Source organism: Eulemur rufifrons, chromosome 14 (assembly GCF_041146395.1).
Source record: "Eulemur rufifrons isolate Redbay chromosome 14, OSU_ERuf_1, whole genome shotgun sequence".
Classification (NCBI taxonomy): domain Eukaryota; kingdom Metazoa; phylum Chordata; class Mammalia; order Primates; family Lemuridae; genus Eulemur; species Eulemur rufifrons.
Genome location: NC_090996.1, coordinates 33,352,199 through 33,379,983, shown reverse-complemented (window position 1 = coordinate 33,379,983; position 27,785 = coordinate 33,352,199). Strand labels below are relative to the sequence as shown.

General features: G+C 45.7%; 1 protein-coding gene across 3 annotated transcripts in view; it reads left to right on the top strand.

Annotated features, from left to right (window-relative positions):
- Nucleotides 1-4,924: 4,924 nt before the first annotated feature.
- DNAJA3 (DnaJ heat shock protein family (Hsp40) member A3) overlaps nucleotides 4,925-27,785 on the top strand; it is a 28,359-nt gene continuing 5,498 nt past the window's right edge. The window contains exons 1-10 of one of the 3 annotated variants that reach the window (XM_069487000.1): nucleotides 4,925-5,163; nucleotides 9,518-9,651; nucleotides 12,923-13,006; nucleotides 13,953-14,153; nucleotides 15,184-15,336; nucleotides 18,901-19,048; nucleotides 20,231-20,295; nucleotides 21,714-21,842; nucleotides 22,934-23,049; nucleotides 23,815-23,912. In XM_069487000.1, coding sequence (XP_069343101.1) covers nucleotides 4,953-5,163; nucleotides 9,518-9,651; nucleotides 12,923-13,006; nucleotides 13,953-14,153; nucleotides 15,184-15,336; nucleotides 18,901-19,048; nucleotides 20,231-20,295; nucleotides 21,714-21,842; nucleotides 22,934-23,049; nucleotides 23,815-23,912 — 1,339 coding nt within the window. In that variant the 5' untranslated portion in view covers nucleotides 4,925-4,952. The remainder of the gene's footprint in view (nucleotides 5,164-9,517; nucleotides 9,652-12,922; nucleotides 13,007-13,952; nucleotides 14,154-15,183; nucleotides 15,337-18,900; nucleotides 19,049-20,230; nucleotides 20,296-21,713; nucleotides 21,843-22,933; nucleotides 23,050-23,814; nucleotides 23,913-27,785) is intronic. The other 2 variants (XM_069487001.1, XM_069487002.1) reach the window with 2 other exon arrangements.

Below are 27,785 nucleotides of genomic sequence, written 5' to 3'. Positions count from 1 at the left end.
TAAACTCTGATGCCAAAGGAAGACGCTTCCAACTCGGTGTCCCTTAATCTTCTGATTAAGTGATTTCCATAAGTCAGAGTTTTTGTAAGAGAGGGATGAATGAGGCCAGCTTCTATGCCAACAACAAACTCCTTAGATCTAGTTATCTGCCCCTGAACTATTTGTTGAAATGCACATTGAAAACACTTTTATACATAAACCGCACCTTGTTCATTTCAGGAGCTGATGCAGAAAGGTACATGTAGTTATCTCAGAAATAAACAATTATGCAACCAAATACATTTCAGAAATTGGGCACAACACTCATTATCCCTTCTCAGCATGACCCTGTACTTTGAAATATTATTTTGTTGTTTCTGAAATGGAGTATACCAATGTGTTCTTGGAGCTCTGAAGTTTTAACTACACCTAGTGACTCATATTTATTTTTTACAGTAACAGAAAATATTTTACCAGTGAGAAAAACAAAATTTAACTTTTGTGTCGATAATTCACAACCAAAGGGCATTTTCACAAAAAAGACTTTTTTTCTAGGATGACGTTTTTCACATTAGAAGCTGTGATCACCAGACGATCTGTAGCTTATTCTCAGCATCTGTGATGGTTTTTTTTTTTTCCTTTAAAAGAGATTCATGTGTTTCTAAGGTTTAAAAAACATTGCTTAAGTTTAACCCTAGTTTGGTCAAAAGGATATTTAACTGCAAGCCGAAGCCACTTGTGGTTTATTTAAAAGGCTTTTTGGGAAATCATTAGGATGGTGGTCCCATGGAATACACTCAGGCGACCAAGGCAAAGACACAGCTCATATCCTCTCACGGGGAACTGCACCCACTGCAGAGGTCATGCCCCAGAACATCTGGATCACACATTCACACGCCCGTGGAATTGTCCTATAGTCTCTTAGAGAACAAAGGAGAAGCTACAATTAAAGAAATCGTGAGGTAGCTTTTATCGCCTCTGGAGAGAACTGGCTCAAGCCTTTCTGCCCACCCAGAAGGGCTCCTAATTCACATGGGGGGGGGGGGGTCACAGCCATTAGCAGCCATGAATCTGGCCAGTGGAATTATACCTGGAGTGGTCGGTGGTTTCAGCAAGAAATCACAGAGGAGACTGTCTCATCTCCCTTTGCCTTCAGCCTGGCACCCTGGAGAACTGTACTTAAACCCCCTACTAGTTCTCACAGATCTCCTGGCTCAGGCGATCAGGATTACTGGTCTAGCAGAGGGGGAAATGCTTGCACTGTTGTGTGCCTTTTCCAAGTAACATTTGTTTATTCTTAAAGCTCAAGTTTTTGGGGCTTCAGACTGGAGAACATGGGAGGATATTCTGCCTGGGAGCGTGGACAGGAGTGGTCTGTGTGTTCACTGCAATCTTTGGCAAGAAGCCTGGAATGAATCCACTTGTGATCAGTTGTAGCTGAAGTCCATGGAAGGCAGGGCAGCAGTTTGTACTGGGGTGGTAATAAGTACTTGCCCTGCTTCTCTTTTGTCGTGAAGAGCAAATGAAATTAAGCATGAGAAAGTACTTTGTGAACTACCCAGGGCTACAGGACTGGGAGCTACCAATCACAATGACATGACAGACACGTGGTTTAAAGGAAAGAGCCACAGCTTACTGTTACAAGACCTGGGATTGGGTCTTGGTTCACTCACTAGCTGTGTGACCTTGGATGAAGTTGAGTCTTTCCATCTTTCAGAGCTTATTTTGTTGGTTTTATTTTCTTGGGGAGGGGGGTCCATTTGTGAAAGTGGGAATAGTCCTCACCCTACCTACCTCACAGGGTTGTGATCATATCAAAATAGAAAACATAAGAAAGTTCTTTGTGAACTGTAAAGGGATCATTCTTAGCACAGCTACAATTTTCAGAACTCTCCCCGGCCACAGTACCAACCAACTGCCTGAAATTGATCCCACAGACATCTCAAGCACAAGTCCAAATAACAATAACTCATTATCTTTCTCCCCAAACCTATTCCTTTCCTGGGTTCTTTAGCTTGGCACCACCACTGGTGGGAGGAACATTTAAAAAGTATATGCATTGTTTTCTGACAACTATCAAATCAGGGTGTCTGAGAAACCACAGACCAAGGACCACTATTAAGATTTTACGAGTTTTATAATTTACTCATGTTTAGTAATTGTATCATCTCCTGCTTCTCCACAGTTACTAGCAGTGAAAGAAACCACGTATACAGCCAGGTTGTTCTCTTTTTTTTATTATTTTTTTATTTTATTTTTTTGTTGTCCAGCTAATTTCTTTCTGTTTTTTAGTAGAGACGGGGTCTCAGCTCTTGCTCAGGCTGTTTTCCAACTCCTGAGCTCAAAGGATCCGCCCGCCTCGGCCTCCCAGAGTGCTAGGATTACAGGCATGAGCCACCACACCCAGCCAGGCTATTCTCAACAGTGAGTCCTTCTCATGTTTTTTTCTCTCTTCCATGTGGTGGATCCCAAGGACTTGTTTTCCCTTCCTTTAGTAGCCACCATCACCCAGTCCATTCCTTTGGGGTTCTCTGCTTCCTGAGAGGAAACATGGTCTCCCCAACAATCAGCCTTCCTAGTATCCCTTAAAGCAAGAACACACTCTTTCCATGTGGAGGATTTTTACTGTTCATCACTATGGGAAAATAGATAGGGGATAAACTAAAATACCAAAAAAAGAGGAAGTTACAAAGCTGACAAAGTTTTCATATTACTGAGCCCTCCTCTAGCTCCTAACTCACTCTGAGATAGTGATAGTAAATGAAAGTCTCTTCAGTTCTTGTTCTGGGCTTTTATTACTGAAAGTTGTTCTTCTCAACCATCAACTCCCATCACCCCCACATTTCCCCTAAGTGTTGGGCTCCCTGCAGGGAAGTAAGTGTGTCTGAGTTCTTTTTGGTTTTCTCAGTGCTTGGCACAGAGGCTGGCACATAGGACTAACATAGATGGAGCACTTGCTATGTGCCAAGTACTGTATGAAACCTATATACAGATTTTCTCATTTATTCCTCAGATGATCCTTTGAGGTAGTTACTATTAATACTACATCCCCATTTTAGAGAAAATGAAACTGAGGCACAGAGAGGTGAAGTAAGTTGCCCAAGGACACACAGCTGGTAAGTGGCAGAGCTGGGATTCAATCTCAGGCAGTCTGACTCCAGAGCCCATATTCTTACTCACTATGGTGGACATTTAATACATTGACTGAATGTATTAAATGAATTCTTTTCCTCACCTCCAACTCCATGACACCCTTTTCCTTGTTTCTCTAAAATGTCCCTTCTTCACCTCAGTCCTGTCCTTTCCCTAAACTCTCAATTATTACTTGCATTTTACAATAGCCTGATAATTGCTCTTCACTGGACTTAACTTTGAGTCTCAGTGCCTGTTGAGAATTTGATTGATGAAAGCTATAGGTATCTACCCAGATTAACAACCATGTACACAAAAATTTCCTTTACAATCCTGGGGGTTGGGGGGCAGGGGGAGGAGCACAGATCATCTAAAACCCATCCAGGAACCATTAGGTTCCCTTCCTACTGCTTGAGGTGGTGGTGGGAGTGTGAAAGTTGAAATTCCTTTGCAAGACTTAACAGGCCAGGTCTACTTTTCTAGCCTCATCTTCAGTCACACACCCTAAATTTAGGGCTTAAGCAAACAGGGCAAACACATTCACATCTCTACCCATTTTCTTTTGAAGTTCTTGCTACTTGGAATACTCCACCCCTACCTGAAGAATTTTTCATCAAAGTCCAGTTCAAACGTTACGGCTCAGGAGCCTCCACACCCCAATCCCTCCTTCTCTGTCAGAAAAACGGAATGGGCCCGGCACGGTGGCTCATGCCTGTAATCCTAGCACTCTGGGAGGCCCAGGGGGGAGGATGGCTCGAGGTCAGGAGTTAGAGACCAGCCTGAGCAAGTGCGAGACACCCTCCCCCTCCACCCCCCCCCCCGCCCCCGTCTCTACTAAAAATAGAAAGAAATCAGCTGGACAACTGAAAATATATAGAAAAAATAGGCCGGGCAGGGTGGCATATGCTTGTAGTCCCAGCTACTCAGGAGGCTGAGGCAGAAGTCTTGCTTGAGCCCAGGAGTTTGAGGTTGCTGTGAGCTAGGCTAACGCCATGGCACTCTACTTAGCCCGGGCAACAGAGCGAGACTCTTGTCTCAAAAAAAAAAAAAAGGAAAAACGGAATGACTCCCTCATCTGCCTATAACACTGTTTATACCTATGATAGCATTTAACTCATTGTTAGTTGCTACGGAGCCTGTCTCCGTCCAGAGCTCGGATGGTATGTATATCATTTATCAGTGTACCCCCGATATTCTAGAGCGTGCATGACACGGTACTTGCTCACAGGATTTACTTAATTAGTTTTTGGGTAGCTGGGCTCACATTCTGAACCAGAGAGTTGACGACAGGTTTGGAGAAGGCTAACACGCATAAGGAGAGAGCTGAGCGATCACAGTCCTGCTTGGCAGAGGGGGACAGGAGAAACCAGCCTAAGAGAGATTGAGAGGGGGCCAGTTTTGAGAGCGCAGGCGAAGATTCGCGTTGCTCGCGAGGCGGCCGGATGACGAAAGCGCCCGCAATCAGATGTATCTCGGGGTCACCAGGAAGGAGCGCGTGCTGCACTGTGGGATGGGCGCGATGGCTGGCCGCACTGCACGCCGGGATTTGTAGTCCCGCTCCTTGCCAGGACCCTCAAGTCACTCACGTTCGGCTACGCTCAACCACGTCCTCACACGGATGAGGTCCAGTCTTTGGTCGTTTGGTACAGAACGGAGAGGTTCTCCAGGGTTAAGTCTACCTAATACTACTCTTCAGAGCGAACCCCATTTCGGCGACGGCTGCCAGGAAGGCGCGTTGGGTGCGGCTGCGCGTGCGCAACGCTTGCGCCTCGGCGCGCGCACCGGTCTCCCGGCGAGGCCGACCGGAGCCGGCAGCGCAGGCGCAGTGTCCCCGGGCCAAGATGGCGGCGCGGTGCTCCACACGCTGGTTGCTGGTGGCAGTGGGGACCCCCCGGCTGCCGGCTGCAGCGGGGAGAGGGGCCTGGCTGCTCAGGGAGGGCGTGGTGGGGGCGTCCCTGAGCCGCAAGCTGAGCGTCACTGCCTTCGCGCCTTCCCTGGGCGCTCGTGGCCCCCGGGCGCTGCTGACATTGAGACCCGGTGTCAGCCTCACAGGTGAGGGCAGGCTTCAGCGCCCGAGTGGCGGCTTCAGGGATTAGAAGGGAGTGATTCTCCTCGCTCTGGCTATCGCTACGGGGGTGGCGAGGTGGAGGGCGTCTTCCGACGCGGATGCGGAATTGCTGGAGAGCAGGAGGTAGAGAGGCCCAAGTGGCTACTCAGAAGACGTCAAGTGAGGGAGAGCTGAATGGACCCCGGGCGGCAGTGGTGAATCGCCCCTTCACCTCTCTGTTATCGTTTCTGGAAGCCGCTGTTCTTTTGCCCTGTTCCTTTCCCATTTCTCCTAGGCTGTAGCGTAAGGGAAGAGGTATCTGCCTTCGGTGGAGTGCTATGCGCTTTATCCCTTGTTTCACTTGATGGTAACAACAACCCTGCAAGATGCCAGTCATCATCCCTGTTTTAAAGAATGGGAAACTGACGATCTGACAGAGAAATTAACCGGCCCAAGGTCATAAAGTTAGATCAGAAGTCGTCTCAAACCCGGAGCTGTCATTTCATAGCTTACCCTTTCCACCACATGGTGCAAATTGAAGGGCACAGTTAGTCTTTTTTAGAAGTCCTTAAATTGGTAATTGTAATAATAATACTGCCTAACATTTATCGTGCACTTACTATTTACCAGGCATGGTTTATCTCCTTACATCACATTTCCACGTGAAAGGCACTGTTATTAGTCCATTTTATAAAAAAAACCGAAGCTTAAATGTTAAACAACTTGTATAATAATAGAATGTCACGAAGTGGTAGAGCCTTGATTTGAAAACTGCTGCCCTCTTAATTGCTGGAGGTGATGTTGAATTATGTATAAAGCCTTGAAGTGCTTAGCCATAAAGTTTTCGTATGCTATATGTTGGGCGACTTTCATTTTAGTGAGAGAAGGAAGGAAACACTGAACAACCTGCCATGTGCTTGAGTTGTGCTAGTTGTTTTGTGTTTCGTAGAATTTGTGCCTGTCATACTTATCAGTAAATTTATAAAGATTAATTAAAGGGCCCTGACAAGATAATTTACACAAAATAACTTCCTATTGTGATCCAGTTTTGTAATGCTTACATAATAGGCAGTCACTAAAGTATCAATAATTTGCAGTGTAAAGAGCCTCCGCTTCTGGGGTGAACAGACTTGCTTTCACCAATGTGTGTGACCTGGGGGTATTTAACCCCTTTGAGCCTCTCTTTCCTTAACTGTGAGCATTCATTCATTCACAGGTATTTATTGAGGCCTTTTTTATGCCAGCCACCGCTCTAGGCACTGAGGACACACAATAGCAGAGAACAAAGAGATTGGATGTGGGTTTGGTCAAGGGAATGTATTTTTTCCTCCTAACCACTAGACAGGCAAGTGAACGTATTTTGACATTCTGTTCCTGCCATCTATATTCCTTATGGATGGAGCAATAGTCTGTTCAGGTTTCCTCAGGATTATTTGGAGACATGTCATGCTGTATTTCTCAATATGAGCAAAAGTGGCCATTTTTAGGGCTTGCTAACATTTTCTGATGTCAAGGTTGTTTTAAATAGAATTTGGCTGCATCTTTTTGTTCAAGTATTAATTCCTTAATCGACTTGTTTTCTTAATCTAAATTTGTTCATATTAAATCTGTACATGTTTGAGAAGGATTTTTTATTGTTGTGTCTGCGTATGTGAGAGAAAGAGACAGGCAGGCACTAAATATTAAGGCTTGTGTGGGGCCATTACTAAGGAACTGCAGTCAGCTATCCTTTTCTCCAAGTGAGCCCAGAGCTTGCTGTGGGCATATTTTGTATCATGTATTTTGTATCATGTGATATACACATGTGAGAGGCAGCATCCTTCAGGGTGCACTCTGTTAGTTATCACATCTAAAATCATCAACTCAGCTCTCAAATGCTGGTCTACAATCTCATCTCAAATCCAGTAGTACAATTAGACAACATAAAAACAACACTTTAGGCTGAACACAGTGGCTCATGCCTGTCTAGCACTTTGGGAGGCTGAGGTGGGAGGATTGCTTGAGCCCAGAAGTTCGATAGCAGCCTGAGCAACATAGCAATTCCGCATCTTTACGAAAAATAGAAAAATTAGCTGGATATGGAGGCTTGTACATGTAGTCCCAGCTACTTGAGAGGCTGAAACAGAAGGATTGCTTGAGCACAGGACTTTGAGGTTGCAGTGAGCTATGATGACACCGCTGCACTCTAGCCTGGGTGACACAGCCAGACCCTGTCTTAAAACAAAAAAAAAACGACTTTAAATATGACTTTTTTTCCAGGTAGAAAGAAGGCAGTTTTTGACACTGGATTGGCCATTCTTAGCATGACTAGGAGGCTAATGCTCTGGGTTCTAAAAAGGGCTAGACACTTACTGGTCATATCTTGAGGAAAAAATTGTCTATTAAATGAACTCTTTCTAATTATTGCTAGTCATTGATGCATTTTGGATAATGTCAAAAGTCATCAAACTTTTAATAGTTAAATATGATTTGTCTTTATCCACATCAGTTTTACACATTACTGTCTCCCATTCTAACTCAAGTCCAAGTCCTCTGCCCACAATATTGAAGCCGTAGCTGCTACTGGCAACTACCAGTCTCAGCCTTCTGGCATTGGAAGTAGTAGTGATGGAGAGGCTGGAGCAGGCCACAGTAACCCCACACTTCTCCAGGCTCATTAATAAATCAGACTCAATGTTTTCTCAAGTCTGACTGAAGAAGACAATAGTATTGAAGAAACACAATAGTGATCTCCTAACCCCTGCTACTTCCGGTTTGCTTTTTGTATTCCATGAGTATTGAGTACATCAGAAACATCCGGCTGGGCGTGGTGGCTCACGTCTGTAATCCTAGCACTCTGGAAGGCCGAGGCAGAAGGATTGCTCCAGGTCAAGAGTACGAGACCAGCCTGAGCAAAAGCGAGACCCTGTTTCTACTAACAATAGAAAGAAATTACCTGGACAACTAAAAAAATATATATAGAAAATATTGGCAGGGCATGGTGGCACATGCCTATAGTCCCAGCTACTCGGGAAGCTGAGGCAGAAGGATTGCTTGAGCCCAGGAATTTGAGGTTGCTGTGAGCTAGGCTAACGCCAAGGCACTCTAGCCCAGGCAATAGAACGAGACTCTGTCTCAAAAAAAAAATAAAAATAGCCCATCCATTTACTTCCTATTTCTGCTCTTAATCATTCTGACCATCCCTACTTGCTCTGCTTTCTGATTATCCCTTATCTTGCCTCCTTGCCTGTGCTCTGATTGTATTTTGTACTCATTATCTTTGAATAGTCTCCCAATCCTGAGTATGCAAACCCAATCAGTTCCCTGTTTTAACACTTACACTGGCTCCCTATTGCCTTCAGGATAAAATCCAGACTCTTTAGTATTGCTCTAAGGCTCTTCTGCTTATCCCTATAGGCGTATTAAGCATTATCATCTCTAGCCACCACTGCTACCCGCATTCCCCACATATACAGTCTCTAATTGAGTCATAGTATCTGCAGTTCCTAAATGCACAAGGTCCTTACTGTTTACTTTATCTGAACCTCCCCAAACCGAAGTTATCATATAATTTAGCAGCCAAACAGGGCACTTTTGAAAGTGAAAGGAGATGCTGTCACAAATTACACCAGGGCCTCAGGTGTAAATCTGGACGGATTCACTCCTCTTGAGCCTAGCCGATTTCTATAGCTTAACCTCAGATGACCTAGAAGCCCTTCCCTGACCTTCTTAGACTGGTTGCCAATGGTTCTCAGCATGGGACATTTTACCCCCCCGGGGGACATTTGGCAGTGTTTGGAGATCCTGGTTTTGGTTGCCAACTTGACCTGGGGGTGGGTGGGGGAGGCTTCTGAGTTTCTGATACATGTCTGGGGTGGGGCCAAAAATTTTCATTTTCAACAAGCTAATGATGCTGCTGGTCCAGGGACCACAGTCTTGAGAGCCACTTCGTAAGCAGATCCCCAAGGCTGCGTGAGAAGGAAAAGAATGTGGGGAACTGTCAAGCATTAAGTGAGAGAGAAGCACATGAAAACACCCAGCATGCTTAGGCAGTGTAAGAGGAGAGCTGAATCCCACTTCAGTCGTCTCCCAGTCTGGAGGAGCATTCCTTTAGTGGTGTGCTGAGACTACACTAGTAGCATAATCCAGCAGAATCAGCCATACCCAATATTCCGCAGTTTTATATTAATTGCATATGGCGGCTTTACAAATTTTGAAGTGCAGTGAGTTTGGTCAGCATGGGGGTTGAAGGGGAACAGACCCTAAAGGTGTGGCCTGTTTGTTCCTTCATAGGTATATTCTGGCTGGTCATATACTCACAGTTTCCTTTTGTTGAGCACATTCCCAGAATGATTTTCTTTCTTTTTTTTTCCTTTTTAGGAACAAAAAGTTACCCTTTTGTTTGTACTGCCTTCTTCCACACGAGCGCCCCTTTGGCAAAAGAAGATTATTACCAGATATTAGGAGTGCCCCGAAATGCCAGCCAGAAAGAGATCAAGAAAGCCTATTACCAGGTCTGTATGGGAGTCAGATTTTAGTGACAAGTTCGTGGAAGGAGTGCTGTTGATGTAGCGTGATCCTGCTCAGTGTGATGCACGTGCCCGTGTGGCTAGGGGCACGCAGCTGATAGCAGAGAATGGTGTGGTAAAGGTGGACTTGGCTGGATCGTGTGGTTCAGTGCACCAGCCACGGCGGTTAATGCTTCAGGAAAAAGTGGAGATTCCAAACCAGAGATTTTAAAGGTTTTTTTCCGGAGGTGGTTTTGTAATTAAATTTATTCTCTACCTCCTCCCGAATTGGTAGATATACTGGTCTAAGTTTTAGGTAGTCTTTCTTTGCATTCAGTTAAAAGTTTATGAGTTTAGAATTATTTCCGTTCTTAACCCAGAAAATGTGAGAGTCCCACTGTCATATCCCAGAATGTATTAGGGCTAACTAAAGTGGTTTGCGAGATGTCCAGACCAACAGTTCCCAGACTTGTGGTTTGCTCCAGCCAATAACATATATGTGGGGGGCACCAGTGTAGGACTGACAGTTTTTTGTGAGTGCACAGTTTGTTGGAGCTGTGCAGCCATCACCACAATCAATGTTAGAATATTTTCATCACCAGAAAGAAACCCTGTGCCCATGAGCACTTACTCCCCATTGTCTTCTCGGTCCCTGGAAGCTACTAATCTACTTTCTGTCTCTATGGATTTGCCTGTTCTGGATCTTTCCTGTAAATGGAATAATATAATATGTGGCCTTTTATGACTGGCTTCTTTCACTGAACATAATGTTTCCAAGGTTCGTCCATGTTGTAGCATGTGTCATTGCTTCATTCCTTTTTATGGTCGAATAATATTCCATTGTGTGGCTAGCTAGGCCATATTTTGTTTATTCGCCATTTGGTGGACATTTGGATATTTTCTACTGTTTGGCTATTATGAACAGTACGGCTATAAACATTCATGTGTAAGTTTTTGTGTGGATATACGATGTTTTCATTTTTCTTGGATATATATACTTAGGAGTGTAGTTGCTGGGGCATACAGTAACTGGATGTTTTACCTTTTGGAACTGCCAGCCTTTTGCAAAGCAGCCACACCATTTCACATTCTTTTTTTAAGACAGGGTCTTGCTTTGTCACCCAGGCTGGAGTGCAGTGGCATGATCATAGCTCATTAGCTCCCTCCAGCCTCAAACTCCTGGGCTCATGCAATCCTCCTGCCTCAGCCTCCAAAGTAGCTGGGATTACAGGCACACGCCACCACGTCTAGCTAATGTTTACATTTTTCTGTAGAGACAGAGTGTTTCTGGCAACTTCATTCCTCCTGGAAACCAGATTTGGGTGGTATGTCACCAACTGTGTGGTTTCTTTTGTTTTGTTTTGTTGCAGGTTTAGTGATTTTGTGTTGCTTTCTTTTGCTATTGGGGGAGATTGAGAGTTAGCGGGTAGTCTTGATTCTTAGCATAAAGAAAGGACTTTATAGGGACTTGATATCTAGTCTCAGTTATTTGCTAGGCTGCTTTGTATAAGAGGAATTAAAGATATCTGTAACACCAGAAATGGAGGCAGTTCAGCTCACTCTGGTGAAGAGCTTCCTAACAAGGAAGGCTGATGGTCAGGGTAGCCTCCACCTTGGGTGGTCATGAGCTCCCGTCACTGGAAATAATCCACTGATGGTTCTCAGACTTGGGTAATGTACTGATCCCGTTTTAAACAACAATTTCATGTGCTAGATAATGTTGTTTGTCTAAAATCAGGTGTTTCTCATGTCACAGTGACTGTACCTGTGTCTCCAACTTAGGACTTTTTGAGTTGGCCCCATCCATGCAGCCCTTGGATGTCTCAGTTCACCTAGTACTTTTCTGAATTTTGATTCCTTTGCATTCTTAGTTTTTGTACCATGAGCCATGACATCATTTTGTCTTTGCTTGGCACAAATATATTATTTATGTGTGATGTCTCTATGCTTTTCACATAAGCTGTGAGCACAGTGGCTTACGTACGTGTAAGCTCTGAAGTTGCTTGCAGTGCTGTATTTTAAAGTGGCTATCCTGGCGACTTGGGGTATACTGATGTCAGTAATGTTTGCTTATCATTGAAATTTTAATTCCTGTTAGAACCTGTTAGGTGCTCTCACTCCTCACCCCCCAAGTGTGTTCTTATGCTGCCTATTAAGTTCCAACATAGGTGATGCTGAATGTTAATATGTGTCTTGCCTTTTGCAAGCTTTTTTTTTTTTTTTTAATCTGTGTTACTTCATTTTATCCTCACCACAACCCTGTGAAGTAGGTGCCATTATTATTGCCATCTTACAGATGCAGAACTGGCCTACGGAGGGGTAGGATCGTGCCCAGGGTCTCAGAGTTAACCATTGGTGGATTGGGGTGGTCTGACCCCACCGTTGGCCTAACTGCAGCTGAGGTGGACAGCCAGCTGATGGCAGGGACAGGCCAGTAGCTACCTGTCACTTTCAGCTTCACGATTCTGGTGATGCAGAGACTGGGAAGGCGTCAGGAGGAGGCACAAACACAGCAGACAGCTACAGGACACTCGGCACAGCACACGTTTTGGAGCTGCTCAGCACACGTGTGCTCTAGGCAGCCAAGGGAGATTTATTTTGTCTTTTTAATATTTAAAGCTATGTTTTGAATAAGTAATACATTCCCTTTGTTCAGAATTCAGAACTACGAAGGAGCATTTAGTAAAAAGTCTTCCTCCTTCCCATTCACCCTCATCCTCCTGTAGCAATCTGCTTCTGACTTATCATGCATACTTCCAGAAATAATTTGTACAGCAGAGACATCTATTTACCTATCCAGTCATTTTCTCCTCTCCTCTCAATGTTAGTATACCAGACACTCTGTTTTGCACCTTACTTTCACAAGGTGCCCAAGTTCTAAAGGATTAGTCATTATAATTCATTTATTTATTTTTTAGAGACAGGGTCTGTCTCTGTGGCCCAGGCTGAGTGCAGTGGCGTGGCTCACTGCAGCCTGGAACCCCTGGGCGCAAGCCATGCTCCTGCTTCAGTCTCCCAAAGTGCCAGGACTACAGGTGTGAGCCACTGTGCCTGGCCTGGTCATTATTTTTGGCAGAGACTTGTTGTGGCTGAAAAGTTGAAAAATGTGTACATACATCAGATTTGACAAAATGATTTATTTTAAAGTCTTAAATCTTGTTTTATGAATTGCTGTTGGTTGCTAAGTTTTAAGAGAGACAACTGTTACAAAGGAGGCATAATTGTGACTGATATTTGGGGTTCTGTGTCCAAAGTAATTTACCAATTTCTCCCTTAGCTTGCCAAGAAATATCACCCTGACACGAATAAGGATGATCCCAAAGCCAAGGAGAAGTTCTCCCAGCTGGCAGAGGCCTATGAGGTAATGTGACTGATGTGTGTGCTGTCACTGTCATTCAGCTCTGTGCATGAATCAGAGTTTGCATTGCTGAGTAGGACAGCCTGGTGTATGTGCTGTGTGAAGGCTGTGTCCTTGCACCATATCACCTTGTAAAAAAAAGATTCTAAGGTCTACTAACTTGGAATCTCAAGAAGAACAAGATCCAATAATCTGTACCAATAAAGCTCCCAGGGTAATTCAGACTGTAGCTGGGCTTGGGAACTCTGGGTTACATTAATTAGTTCAGCCCTTATTTGATAACAATTCCTCTCCCTTTCGGGGCATTGCTACCTGTTAGGGATGGTGGCCTTTGTAAAAGTAGAAGCCCTTCATTGCCCTGGAAGAGTTTACAGTGTAATCAGAGGACAAAGCGTACATCTATAAAACAACCAGTGACCAATTCCAGAGTTATCTGAAAGTGGACCTTCTTCCCTGACTTCAACCACCCTGAAAGGGTTCAGGATATATAGGAGCTCATATATCCACAAGATAGATCACGTGTAAGGACAGCGTCAACTCAGTAAACCTTCCAAGTTGTTGGGACCACAGGCGTGTACCACCACGCCTGGCTAATTTTTAAATTTTTTACAGAGATGGGGTCTCACTGTGTTGCCCAGGCTGATCTCGAACTTCTGGGCTCAAGCAATCCTCCCACCTCAGCCTCCCCAAGTGCTGGGATTATAGGCATGAGCCACTGTGCCCGGCCTCATGAGAGTTATAAAAAGTACTTCATGCCCTATGCTTAGAGTTCATTGTGGTCATCTTGCTCCTCTGGTAGGTGCTAAAGTCGCAGTACAATCCTATCCCAGGGAACCGCGTAGAATATTTTTGCACATAGGAACACTTGGCAACATTGTGACTGCTCACTTGGTGTGAACTCTTGTCTGTTCCTGGGCCTCCAAATGTCTGATTGCTCTGCCTTTTGTAGGTTTTGAGTGATGAAGTAAAGAGGAAGCAGTACGATGCCTACGGCTCTGCTGGCTTTGACCCTGGTGCCAGCAGCTCTGGGCAGAGCTACTGGAGGGGAGGCCCCACTGTTGACCCTGAGGAGCTGTTCAGGAAGATCTTCGGGGAGTTCTCATCATCCTCATTTGGAGATTTCCAGAGCGTGTTTGATCAGCCTCAGGAAGTAAGTTCCTCGTTTTGAAGACTTATTCAAATTTTAGGCTGTTACGTGTGATGCAAAGAGAGATTTTTATCAGTTTTCTGTTTCTCAGAAAGGCAAAGCAGCTTAAATGAACTGATCTGGAGGCAGCCATTTTGGTAGAAAATAATTTCAATGTTTGAAAAATCCTATAGATAATAATAAGCACAACCATTTTGACTATATTCTTAGCAATTGCTTAATCAAGTAACATCTCAGGTTTTCAGAGTCCATAATTAGGGTATGAGTGTTTTATCTAGCGCCTGCTACATTATTCTAGGAGAACTTGCTCCGTTCCAGTAAGGAGACACTGCCAGTCCTCCCTCTTTCTTTCTTTCCTTCTTTCTTTCTTTCTTTCCTTTTTTTTTGTTTTGAGACAGAGTCGTGTTCTGTCACCCTGGCTAGAGTGTAGTGGTGTCATTGTAGCTCCCTACAACCTCAAACTCCTAGGCTCAAATGATCCTCTTGCCTCAGCCTCCCTAGTAGCTGGGACTACATGCACATGCCACCACTCCTGGCTAATTTTTGTGTTTTTTGTGGAGATGAGGGTCTCACTCTTGCTCAGGCTGGTCTCAAACTCCTGAGCTCAAGCAATCCTGCCTCTACCTCCCAGCAGGCATGAGCCACCACGCCTGGCCTCCTCTTTCTTATTTATGTCTTCGTAAGACATCATCAAAGTTGAAGAGAGTGGAAATATTTTATGGTCTCAGTTATGATCGTGGATCATTCAAGCTGTTTGTAAGTGCCATGTATAAATATTATCCCATGAACATTTTCAGTTTTTTGAAAGTACATTTTCATTTTGGTTAAGACATTTTATCTCTTAATAATCCTGAGGAATAGGGCAGAATCAGTTCAGTGAATCTCACTCATTCTTACCTGGCAGAGTATAAGTAAATAACATTGTGAAAGAGTAACTAAAAATGCTGGCAGTACCCTCTGTTCCTTTTAAAGCGAAGCACCATTTTGGTGATTGTAAAACAAAGGGTGACAGCCCGTCCCTTGGTTCCTTCAGTACGTCATGGAGTTGACATTCAATCAAGCTGCTAAGGGGGTCAACAAGGAGTTCACCGTGAACATCATGGATACCTGCGAGCGCTGTGACGGCAAGGGGAACGAGCCCGGCACCAAGGTGCAGCACTGCCACTACTGCGGCGGCTCCGGCATGGTAAGCGCACTGCAGAACCCCCTCTCTGGCGTCTCCCACCTTGCACCCACCCACGCTGCTCCACACTGTTCCTTTGCTCTGTGCTCCTCTGAATATTCGTTCAGGCACTCCCAGAGTTTTGAGAGTTCATAACTAGGTGGGACTGTTTTGTGTAGAAGCTTCTGTGCTTTTCCAGGAGTTGCTCTTTCCTGGTCAACAACACAGACCTAGCAAGGAAACTATGCTGTCTTCTCTGAAAATGCACTTTGGGATATTTTGGTAATTTGAAGGTGGGGAAAGCACTAAATTTTTTTTTTTTTTTTTTTTTTTGAGACAGAGTCTCACTCTGTGGCCCAGACTAGAGTGCGGCGGTATCAGCCTAGCTAATAGTAACCTCAAACTCCTGGGCTCAAGTGATCCTCCTGCCTCAGCCTGTCGAGTTGCTGGGACTACAGGTGCCACCATGCCCAGCTAATTTTTCTGTTTTTAGTAGAGACAGAGTCTCACCCTTGCTCAGGCTGGTCTCGAACTCCTGAGCTCAATGATCCTCCTGCCTCGGCCTCTCAGAGTGCTAGGATTACAGGCGTGAGCCACCGCGCCCAGCCTTCCTTTTTGATTTTTACTGCTCTAAGTACCTCACATTAGTGGAGTCATACAGTATTTGTCTTTTTATGAGTGGCTTATTTCCCTTAGCACAGTGTCCTCAAGGTATATCTGTATTGCAGCCTGTGTCAGAATTTCTTTCCTTTTAAGCCTGAATAATATTCCCTTATATGTAAATGCCATATCTTGCTATCTATTCACTACCGAAGGACACTTGGTTTACTCAGATGTTTTAGCTGTTGTAAGAAATGGTGCTATGAACGTGGGTGTGTATACATCTCTTTGAGACCCTACTTTCAATTCTTTTGGATATACACAGAGTGAAACTGATGGATCATATGGTAATTCTATTTTTAATTTCTTGAGAAATTAAATATTTTCCACTGTGACTGTACCATTTTACATTCCCACCAACAGTACACTAGGCTTCTAGTTTCTCTATATCCTCACCAACACCAGTTCTTTTTTTTTTTTTCCCCCCACATTTGAGATAGTTTTTATTATGCTTCCCTACTCAAACACTTCCAGTGGCTCCCCATGGTCTGTGTAATTTGATACAAATGCCTCAGCAAAATCCGTATTAGTTTTCGATTGCTGCATAACACATTACGACAAACCCAGTGGCTTAAAACAATACACATTTATGACCCTTATGTTTTCTGCAAGTCCAGGGTTAGGAGTCCAAGAACAGCTAAGCTGGTCTTCTACTCAGGGCCTCATCAACACTACTGTTTTCTGTTTTTTTTTTTTTTTTTTTTATGGTATCCATCCTAATGGGTGTGAAGTGATATTGTGGTTTTGAGTTGCATTTCACTGATGGCTAATGATGTTGAGCATCTTTTCTAAGATTTGAGAGACATTTTTTTCTTTGCATCAAATTCAGTCTTTTGTCCTTCTTTCTGTTGGGTAATTGGTCTTACTTATTTCTAGAAGCTCTTTATAAATTAAGTAAATTAATCCTCTGTTAGTGATTTGAGTTGTATTTTCTCTAGTTGTCGTTTGTCTTTTGACTTTGAATGTGATTTTGCCCATATACACATAGATATATATAAAATTTTCAACCTAGTTGAACATCTTACATGGAGTTTTCCTTGCCTTTCCTTTATTATAATATAAGCATTTTCCCTGTCTTTTGAGTTGTTTTTTTTTTTTCTTTTTGAAACAGGGTTTCGCTCTGGCTCCCTGGGTACAGTGCAGTGGCATCATCATAGCTCACAGCAACCTCAAACTCCTGGGCTAAAGCAATCCTCCTGCCTCAGCCTCTCCAGTAGCTGGTGTGCACCACCATGCCTGGCTAATTTTTCTTTTTCTTTTTTTTTTTTTTTTTTCTACCTAATTTTTCAATTTTTAGTAGAGATGAGGTCTCACTCTTGCTCAGGCTGGTCTCGAACTCCTGAGCTCAAGCGATCCTCTCGCCTTGGCCTCCCAGAGTGCTAGGATTATAGGCATGAACCACCACGCCTAGCCCCATCTTTTGAGTGTTTTTAAACATCAATTTTGATAACTGAATAATAGTCCACAGATATAGCCAAAGTTACTTATTTATAAATACTCCTATTGTTAAAAAGACCAATTTTCAAATGAGAAAGTGAAATTGAGCTCATGCTCCTCTAGAAGGCCCTCTTAGAGAAGAGGAGGATTCCTATGGCTACAGTTTTGTGAGCTGAGCTGCTTTCACTTGTTACAGATTTTAAAATTATTCATCCACCTTTTCACTTTCAGGGTCCTTTCTCCAAGACCCTACATTGCTGTAACTTTTTTTTTTTTTTTTAAACATTTCTGAAGTGAACATTGGGATAAGATAGTAAGGCTGAAGTATATTCTCTCAAAATGTAATGTTTGGCACCGGGAAAATTATTTGCAACAATTTGCTAAAGGATTAGTCTTCCTGACATGCAAAGGGCTTGTAAGGATAATGAGAATAATCCAACAGCTCATTAGAGAAACTGGTCCTGGCTGAGCAGAAGAGGAAGTGCAAGTGACCAGTAAACCTTCCTCACTAGTCAGGGCAAGGAAAACTAAAGCAAGAGGATACCTTTGGCTCACCGTCCAGGTTGGCATACATTTCAGAGACTGGTATGGTCTGTGCTGGCAGTGAGGAGTTGGTTACCTTGGGAGGGGCTGAGAGATGAGGGGCTCCTGGGAGGAGGGGGTGGGTAGATGGGGACGAGGGAGAAGTTGTTCCCGGGGGAGGGAAATTGTGCGTAAGCTCTGTGCACTACCAGCCTGAGTGCGGCCCCAGTGCGTTTAATCCACAGTTAGTCTCTACCCCGTCTTGTTCACGTCTGATTTCGGCAGAGCAGCTCCCACCGTGGGGCTTGCCTCAGCCGCTTTGAACCACAGTGTTTGATGCCCTCAACCACTCGCTCAGAGGGACAGTTAGGAACCTTGGGAGTTGGGGGCAGGAAGAGACAGGCCAGGGCACCAGTGGCTGTGAGAGCTGCTTGTGTCATTGCTCCTGAGTGCCTGTGCTGGGGTGGGGGGATAGTTAGTGAACACAGCCAAGCTCTCTCCTCCCACGTGGCCCTGAGCCGTCAGAGGCCTGCGTTCCTGCTTCCCTGGAATTGCAGGCTCAGTGACCGGAACACGGCAGCTGGGAGTTGGGAGGGTGCATCCAATTGTCATTTTCTTCTTTATTTTTCCAACTGTTGCTTTTGTAATTAGAAGGAGAATAATCTTTTAAAAATGTGCTGCTCAGCTCCCAGGGGTTTTCAGGACTTCTGTAGAGAAGCAGTATCTCCTTTTTCAGTCTCATATAATCAACCTGGTGATCTGGAGTCCAGAAGTTGGTGTGTTCTAGAAAATCATATTAACAGTCTGAGCCCCTGACCTGTTTTCCTAGGCAGGATGTTTCAGTGCATAAGCATGTAAAAAATAAGCCTTTATTGAAATATTTTTCTTGTGCACATTGTGGACCTGGAACCATGGCCATCAGTTTACCTGCGTACTTATGAGTACCATTTTTCTTCTCCGTTTCCTCAGGAAACCATCAATACGGGCCCGTTTGTGATGCGTTCCACCTGTCGGAGATGTGGTGGCCGCGGCTCCATCATCATATCTCCCTGTGCGGTCTGCAGGGGAGCAGGACAAGCCAAGCAGAAGAAGCGAGTGGTGATCCCTGTGCCTGCAGGTGGGCTCTCGGGCTCTCCATGTCCAGGGCCTTGGACAGGGCTGAGGTCGCTGTGCCCCATGTGACTTGGCTGTTGGTAGAAGCTGTGCTTGAGGCCCTGGAGCCCCAGGCTGGAGGAAGACCTAGAATCTTCTTGAATCTTTCTCTTTGTGCCAGTTATCCTTAAAATCTACACTTTGCATGTCACATTGGAGGAAAGAAAACTGAGTTGCACACTCTTCTCCTCTCTGGTGAGGAAACAGTTCCCGACCTGCCATTTCCTGTCCTCTCTCCCCTCCATCTTCAGTCGACGAGGCCAGCATTGTCCCCATTGCCACCCTGTCTATACCTCCTCTCCTCCTGGACCCGCCCCCGTCCCCCAGACTCCACATACACTGTTCCTATGTCTGAAACTTACTGTCCATCTTCTTCTAGTGGTTAAGGTTAACTCTGTTCTTCCTGGAGACCCCAGCTTAGTGTTGCTTCCCCAGGGGAGCCTCCCTCCTCCCTGTTCTTTTTTGTTTTTTGGAGACAGGGTCTTGCTCTGTCACCCAGGCTAGAGTGCGGTGGTGCCATCATAGCTCACTGCAACCTCAAACTCCTGGGCTCAAGTGATCCTCCTGCCCCAGCCTCCCAAGTAGCTGGGACTACAGGTGTGTGCCACCTCGGCTGGCTGATTTTTCAATTTTTTGTAGAGATGGGATCTCGCTGTATTTCTCAAGCTAGTCTTGAACTCCTGGCCTTAAGTGATCCTCCAACCTTGGCCTTCCGAAGTCCTGGGATTACAGGCATGAGTCACTGTCCCCAGCCTTCCTTCCTGTCCTTTAGATGTACTTTCTCTGGAGTTGTGACCTTTTACTTCTAAAAATACATCTTTGTAATTATACATTTATAAGTGTTATCATTTGATTAATACCTGTCTCCCCTACGAGGCTATAAACCGCCCGAGGTACTGCATAGACCAGGCATGAGGCAGGTGTTCAGTAAAGTTGAGCGAATGTCTCCAAGGTGCTCTTGTTCAGTAATCAGTTATTGCATGTTGCAGCTTTGGAAAATTATCCTTGTTGCTGTCTAGAATAATTGCCTTGTTCCTCATTAGTAAGAAAAAGGAATGAACAAGGAACATGGATTATAAATGGATCTTGGGTAGAAAATGCTATGAGAGGTCCCACAATAATTGTTCTCTCTTGAACTTTCTTCTAGGAGTCGAGGATGGCCAGACTGTGAGGATGCCTGTAGGAAAGAAAGAAATTTTCATCACGTTCAGGGTAGGTGATCTGCCCACAGAGCTTCTGTCGGGCCCTTACTGTCTGGGAGCAGGCGCAGCTGAGGCTGTTCCTTGGAGGGAGATCAGAGCTTCAGGGGAGGATGCCTTACCATTCATATTTCTGAGGGGACAGTGGCCTCTTAGATGCAGTTGTTAGTTATCTGCTACAACTTCCTCAAGATGTTTTCAAGTTAGAAATATAGGACATATAGAAAACATCTCCTTGTATTTTTATTTATGTATCAAATTGTTGATGGTGGCAGCAAGTGCTAAGGGTACTATTTTGCATACTAACAGACGCATTAAAAAAGAGAGTGTCTTCTACCAGCAATTGCACTCCTAGATGTACACCCGAGAAAAACTAACACAGGGGTAACTGGTGGCAGGTACCAGGGTGTGCGTGACAGCCCTGTTTGTAATAGCAAGGCATTGACAACGTCCTGCTGTCCTTGAGCAAGAGAATGGCCGGTGGACGGCTGCGGGCAGAGTGCTGCAGGGCAGTGAGGAGGACACACGGCACCACGGGGGAGGAGAGCGGGTTGTAAGAGGCTCTAGGGCACAGGCACTATAGAGCTGCAAAGCGTGTCAGGTGGTTTATGTGTCATTCAGGGACGGGGAAGTACATAGTGAAGGTGAAGAGATGCTTGTAGGAATGATAAATACTGAATTCCGAGTAGCAGTTAACTGGGGAGTGTGAGGAGGCTTCAGCTGTGTTGACAATGTTTTGTCACCTAAGCTGGCTGTGGGCGTGCCCTGCTTGATATATTATTTACTTTGCCTTTTTGTATATGTCACATATTCCATAATTTAAAACAAAGGCAAAAACAGTGTTAAGGGTGAATATTCTAGACTGAGAAAGATGAAGGCAGAAAGCTGGAAGCCAGTCTATGAGAAAAGTTTGGTAGAGAATTCAGCTTCTGTTCCCATCTAATAGAGAAAAAAGAAAAAGAGGGAAGAAGAAATAATTGAGGGCAAAGAGTATCTTTGAGACATAAGAGATAGTATTTATAAAATCAAGTTAATTCCTGAGCTGCCGGTCTGCCTTTAGGTAGCTTGTATCAAATGACCATCTAGAAGATAAACCATTTTCACCCTTGTAGATGTGTTAGTCTGTTTTCCTCTATACTTTCCAATAAAGTAAGATTTAGAACAAAATGTTCAAAAAGCCAGTTTTACATTTTTATTTCCCTTCACAAGTGAACAGGAAATCTAGGCACTCCTCCATTGCAGCACACAAACGTGTAGAACGCGTCACTGCCAGAGCCTGGAGGTGGTGTTTCCATCAATACCGTGCTGTGAGCGTAGAAGGGGCGTAAAGTTTATCAGGCCCGAGCTCAGTTCTGGCAAGTCTTGCAGCTGATGTTTAGTCTCACGCACGGATGTCCCAGGGCCATGCTCATCTCTCGTGTTTGGCCTCAGGTGCAGAGAAGCCCCGTGTTCCGGAGGGACGGCGCAGACATCCACTCCGACCTCTTTATCTCTATAGCCCAGGCTGTTCTGGGGGGGACAGCCAGAGCCCAGGGCCTGTACGAGACGATCAATGTGACGGTAAGAGGGCGAGACAAGATCTTTGCCGGCCTTGCACTTTGTTGCTCTTTTTCTGAAATGAGAAACAGCTGACAAGTGGCCTGGAACCTGTGGGTGACCAGCATGCCAGGGGGACTCACAGGGAGGGGCATGAGGAATTTTAGGCTATTCCTTGGGTGTGGATCACAAGCCACTGGACTTGACTGTATAATCGCCGTGTGAAGCAGCGTCTGGCCAGCATCTGCTCCTCTGCTGGGTAGAGGGGCCCGGGAACCAGGCCGCACCTGTGATGCAGAGATGCGTTGCCCTAGTATGTGCTCTCTGCACCTGTTTCCACCCAGCGTCTGACTATGAGAACAGACGCCTCGGTACTGAGTTATGTACCGCTGGCCACCTCTGGTTTTTGGTTGTGGCCCCAGTGGACAGCTTCCTGTGCACCACCCCCACCTCACCCCCACCTGCCCCCAGGCCCTTCCCACCTCCAGGTCCCATCACTCTTCACATTCGCCACAGGGCGTTCTTCAGCCTCAGTGTGGGGTGTAGGGGAGGTTGGGTGACCTCCGTCAAGGAGGTGGGTGCTGTGGACAAAGGCTTCCACCTCTGTCCGAGGCCCATTCTCTGGGCTTCTCCCATGGGATTGAGCCCGTGGAGGGCCACACACCTATGTTGGCTCTTCCTGCTCTGGGGTCTCCTGCTTTGCTCCCTTACTCCTGCTTCCTGGGCTCACCTCCCCAAAACTCCTGTCCCCTCATCCTGGTTGCAGGCCGTGCTCTGGGCGGACCCCAACGCAGCCCATTTCCATGTGGTCATTAGCAGGCTTGGCCCAGAAACCCAAATGGAAGTTTTTTCGAGGAGTTCTTTTCAAGGTTTTCTTCATGTAGTGAAACTGTTTTCATTTGGGCAATTGAGAACCAGGGGAAACCACAGATTTCCTTTCTTTCTCTTAAAGAGGCAGGGTCTTGCTCTGTCACCCAGGCTGGAGTGCAGTGGTGTGATCATAGCTCACTGCAACCTTGAATTCCTGGGCTCAAGTGATCCTTCTGCCTGAGGCTCTTGAGTAGCTGAGACTACAGGTGCTACCATGCCCGACAACAGGTTTCCTTTCTTCACAGATCCCCCCTGGGGTTCAGACAGACCAGAAGATTCGGATGAGTGGGAAAGGCATCCCCCGGATTAACAGCTATGGCTACGGAGATCACTACATCCACATCAAGATAAGAGTTCCAAAGTGAGTGCCCTCTTAGGCCATGGCCAGGCCTGCCAGAGGGCAGCATGCCCTCTTCCACCAAGCAGAAACGGGCTGAGCCTCTCCCCTGCCAGCGCTGCACTGAGCGCTCCAGGGCCATGGTTCAGCCAGACTGCCTGGGCTATTGTGGCTCTGCCCTGTGAGCTCTGGCCTTAGGCAGGTCCCTTCTTCCTTTGGGTCAAGTGTGTCCTGCCCAAGTTCTCCATCTGTAAAGTGGACATAACAGAAAGGGTGACCCCACGGAGTTGTTGGGTGAATTAAATGAATAAGACATAGGAAATGCTTAGCTATTGCTGCTACTGTTGATTTTATCATTGATGTTATTACTGCTGTCAAGAGCATGCAAACAGAGTGACCAGAAAAAGGGAGTGTCTGGGCAGAGTGCTGTGGGCACCCGGGTGGGGCGAGCCCACTCCCTCGGGAGGCCGGGTATCAACAATGGTCCTTTTCATTAGATTAGTTAATTTCTTACCTGGTTCACACACATGGTCGTAAAAAAATCTTCCTCCTGGTAAACTGTACTTAGCACAGCCACAGTGATGGCTGTTTAAACAACTGAGGGTATTTTAGGAGCTTTTCTCTACAGAAGCTTTGAGGCCCCAGGATCTCATCACTGGCTCAGTGCTCATCCCTGCCTGGGTCGGGGTCCCACCTTTGCCACACGCTGTGAGGGGACTGGCTGCATGTGTGTCCTTTAAAGAGCTGCCCAGAGGAAGCACTCAGCCACCAACTGTGCTCGGCCTACAGGAGGCTAACAAGCCGGCAGCAGAGCCTGATGCTGAGCTACGCTGAGGATGAGACGGATGTGGAGGGGACAGTGAATGGCGTCACCCTCACCAGCTCTGGTAAGAGGTCTGGAGACTGTCACACAGTGGCATGTAGAGTCCTCTGAGTCCCTTGGAGGGCGGATGATTCTGGGCAGCATGTTGGGGTTTCCACTCAGGGTCTTCTTGAAGCCTCTGAAAAGCACAGTTGAAAGAGGGTTGCTGTGGGCAGGAACAGCTGGAGTGGAGCCACAGCCCCCAGTAAAAGCTTCTCCTCCGTTCTGTGTGGTTCGTGTGCTGAGGTAAGGGTTTGAGGGCGCTCCCTGCCAGGCAGCTCTGTGTGTCTCAGCTGCTATTCTGAGTTCTATCCTTGGTTCTGCCACTTGCCTTGTGACCTCAGCATATCCCTCCATGAGAGCTCCTTGCGGAAGCTCAAGGAGAAAATGGATTAGAAAGATTTATGCATTCCTGACCCCAAACGCTTCTCCAGGATTTCAGAGTGTCTTATAACAGTGGTCCCCAACCTTTTTGGCACCAGGGACCAGTTTCACAGAAGACCATTTTTCCACGAGTTGAGGGGTGGGGGGATTGGGGAGGCAGAGCTCAGGCTGTGATGCGAGCGATGGGGAGCTGCTGTAAACACAGATGAACTTCATTGGCTTGCCGGCTACTCATCTCCTGCTGTGTGGTGCCCCCTTCCTAAGTTTCATGGAGGACAGTTTTTCCGCAGAAAAACTGGGGGGCCTCTGGAGGTGGTGGCAGAGGTCTGCAGCCCGTTCCCTAACAGGCTGCAGACCAGTACTGGTCCTCAAGGCCTGGGGGTTGGGGACTGCAGCCTTATAAGAACAGTAGCCACAGCAATAAAAACTATAGTCAGACTGGGTGCAGTGGCTCACACCTGTAATCCTAGCACTTTGGGAGGCCGAGGCGGGAGGATTGCTTGAGGCCAAGTGTTCGAGACCAGCCTTAGTACCTTTATTGTTTACCTGGTCCCTTCTCCTGATAGCTAGGTCTCTCATTCAGCCAGGATTTATTAGGGGCCTCCTGTGTGCCAGATGGGTTGTCACTTCTTCCTATTAATATTCTTAATGACATAATTTTGCTGAGTATAGCTTAACCTTAATATATGTATTGGATGCATTTCTGAAAAGTTGTGTATAAAGTGAAATAGGTATCCCAAATTATATTTCTTTCTACTTACTTCTATTGTCATTTTCAGAGTTCTATTCCACTGGGAAATTTGGCTCCCAGATATAATTTTGTAAATGGCCTTTAAGAATCTTAGAATTGGCTTCAAAGAATACTCTGTCTCTCTGCTGCCTTAGGTGTGGCTAGGCCTTTCATTATACTGTGCAGAAAGTTATTTTTTCAATCTACATATGAAAATATTACATATAATTCCCATTTCCTGACAACTTCCCCAACAGTGGGTTTTATTTATATAAGTAGACCCTGAATCTCTCTCTCTTTCTTTCTTTCTGTTTTTTTTTTTGCTGTCAATAAGAAATTTACTTTTTTTTTTTTTTTTCTTTTTTTTTTTTTTTTAGACAGAGTCTCACTTTGTTGCCCAGGCTAGAGTGAGTGCCGTGGCGTCAGCCTAGCTCACAGCAACCTCAACCTCCTGGGCTCAAGCGATCCTCCTGCCTCAGCCTCCTGAGTAGCTGGGACTACAGGCATGCGCCACTATGCCCGGCTAATTTTTCTATATATATATTTTTAGTTGTCCATATAATTTCTTTCTATTTTTAGTAGAGACGGGGTCTCGCTCTTGCTCAGGCTGGTCTCAAACTCCTGACCTTGAGCGATCCACCCGCCTCAGCCTCCCAGAGTGCTAGGATTACAGGCGTGAGCCACCATGCCTGGCCGAAATTTACTTATTTTTAAGAAATCCAAATGCTGGCATTGTCTATAAAAATTTAATAGGTTTATTTATAATTGTTATAAAATTGAACTGCTGAAACTTATTCACTGAAACATTTTGAGTTGCATTAATGCTTTACATCCCTGCATTTATGTTAAAAATTCACACCCAATTGAAAATGGAAAAATTGCCACTACCTGATTTCTGTCCCCTATGTTTCCACTTGCAATCATATGCTTAGGTACCTTTTGACCCCATGGGAAAAAAAATACCTAATGTTCAGAACTACCAGTAACAGGAAGAAGAGAATTGTATTTATTTTGAGAATGAACTGTTTTCCCATCGTAGTGGATTCTTAAGCGCGTTCTCCACGTATGCGGGGTGCTAGCTGGATGTCTTTTGGCATCACTGCTCCACGTTTGGCATGGAGAGCACACGGGTTGGTGTCTTCAAAAAGGCCACCCAGATGTAGGCCTCACTTGCCTCCTGCGAAGCAACAGCCGCGCTCTGGAAGCGCAGATCTGTTTTGAAGTCCTGAGCACTTTCTCGCGCCAGACGCTGGAAAGGAGGTTTGTGAATCAGAAGTTCAGCGGACTTCTGACATCTCATTTCAGGGAGGGCCACGGTACCAGGCCTGCAGCGGGGAGGTCTCCCGCCCCGCCAGGAGAGGGCGCACTCTGCCAGCGGCTTTGGTAGCCGGTTGCTTCCTGGGTGCTCTGGCACTGGTCTGTCGGTTTGTGGGAGTTTGCTTTGTGTGAGCCGTGGTGTAAAGACCTCCTCCCTTACCCCCTTCTCCTTTGGCTGGAGCTCAGCGAGCTAGAGGCAGCACTGGCGTTAGAGAGTGACAGTGGCTGCAAACACAATTGAAAGTTGGCTCTGAATCTCTTGTTTGTTTTTTAGAGACACAGGGTCTCACTCTGTCACCCAGGCTGGGGTACAGTGGCATCATCACAGCTCACTGCAGCCTCAAACTCCTGGGGCTCAAGTGACCCTCCTACTTTGGTCTCCCAAAGTGCTGTGATTACAGGCGTGAGCCACTGTACATGCCCCCGAGTCTCTTACTTCAAGCATTCAACAAAACTAGAGTTATACCAAAAACAGTGTGTGTTCACTTCACAGTGGTTCGCTGGATAAAGGCAGGCTCATGACACTGTTAAATTGCCTTCTAAGTACACATGAGTTAGAGTCATTAGAGACTGGTGAGTCATCTGCGGATACAAATTGATTCCTGAGTGTCTTTGAAGACTTGTTTTCATTACAGGAAAAGGGTACATGGAAGACATTTGGAATATATATAGTTACTTAGGCCTAAAGCCTAAACAAACAGGCCGAAGTTTTTGATGGCTTTAGAATCTCTTGTTTATTTTTGTTTCTTAATGCAGCTGCTGAAAACCTTAATAGCCGACCCTAGTGTCTTTCCCAGTCTGTGAACCATACAGACCACGGTGTGCTCAGGGACGCTTAGCACTCTCAGGGCTAAGTGGGTACATCTGTCAGCAAGATACAGGGAATTGGAGGTAGTCTGTGGTTAGGTTACTGCGTGACTCTTTCAGTGTGGCTCGTTGCTTTTCTTCTCAGTCATCATTGATTCCTGTGATGACACACACATAAGTACATTTAGCTGTGAGTGTGGAAACATGTTCCAGAGGTCAGTACCGTGTGATCTGGACATTGCAGCAGGCCATTTCTCTTCTCCAACGTGGCTGAAAGTGTTGGCTGGATATCGCTGTTATGCAGGGTGGAGGCAAGAGGAAGACGAAGGAGAAGACAGTGAAATAGAGTGGGAGGCAGTTGGAGCCTCCCAGTTCAGCCTTTGGGTGAGTCAGGCTGTGAGTATAGACCTGTGCCTCCAGCTGTGGGGCAGTGCGTTCCTCAGAAGTCAGATCCTGGAGTCCTGTTGGCCTCTCTTCCTACAAACAAATGTTCATTTAGCCTTTGCTTCGTGCTGAGAAATGATGCAGAGAGAGACCAGGTCTCTGCCCTCATCGAGCATATAGTATAATGGAGGAAGGTAGGATAAGGATTGAAAAACCTTTACCCACAGATACACGTTAGACCTTTCTAATAACACTAGGAGTTGTATAACTGTGGAC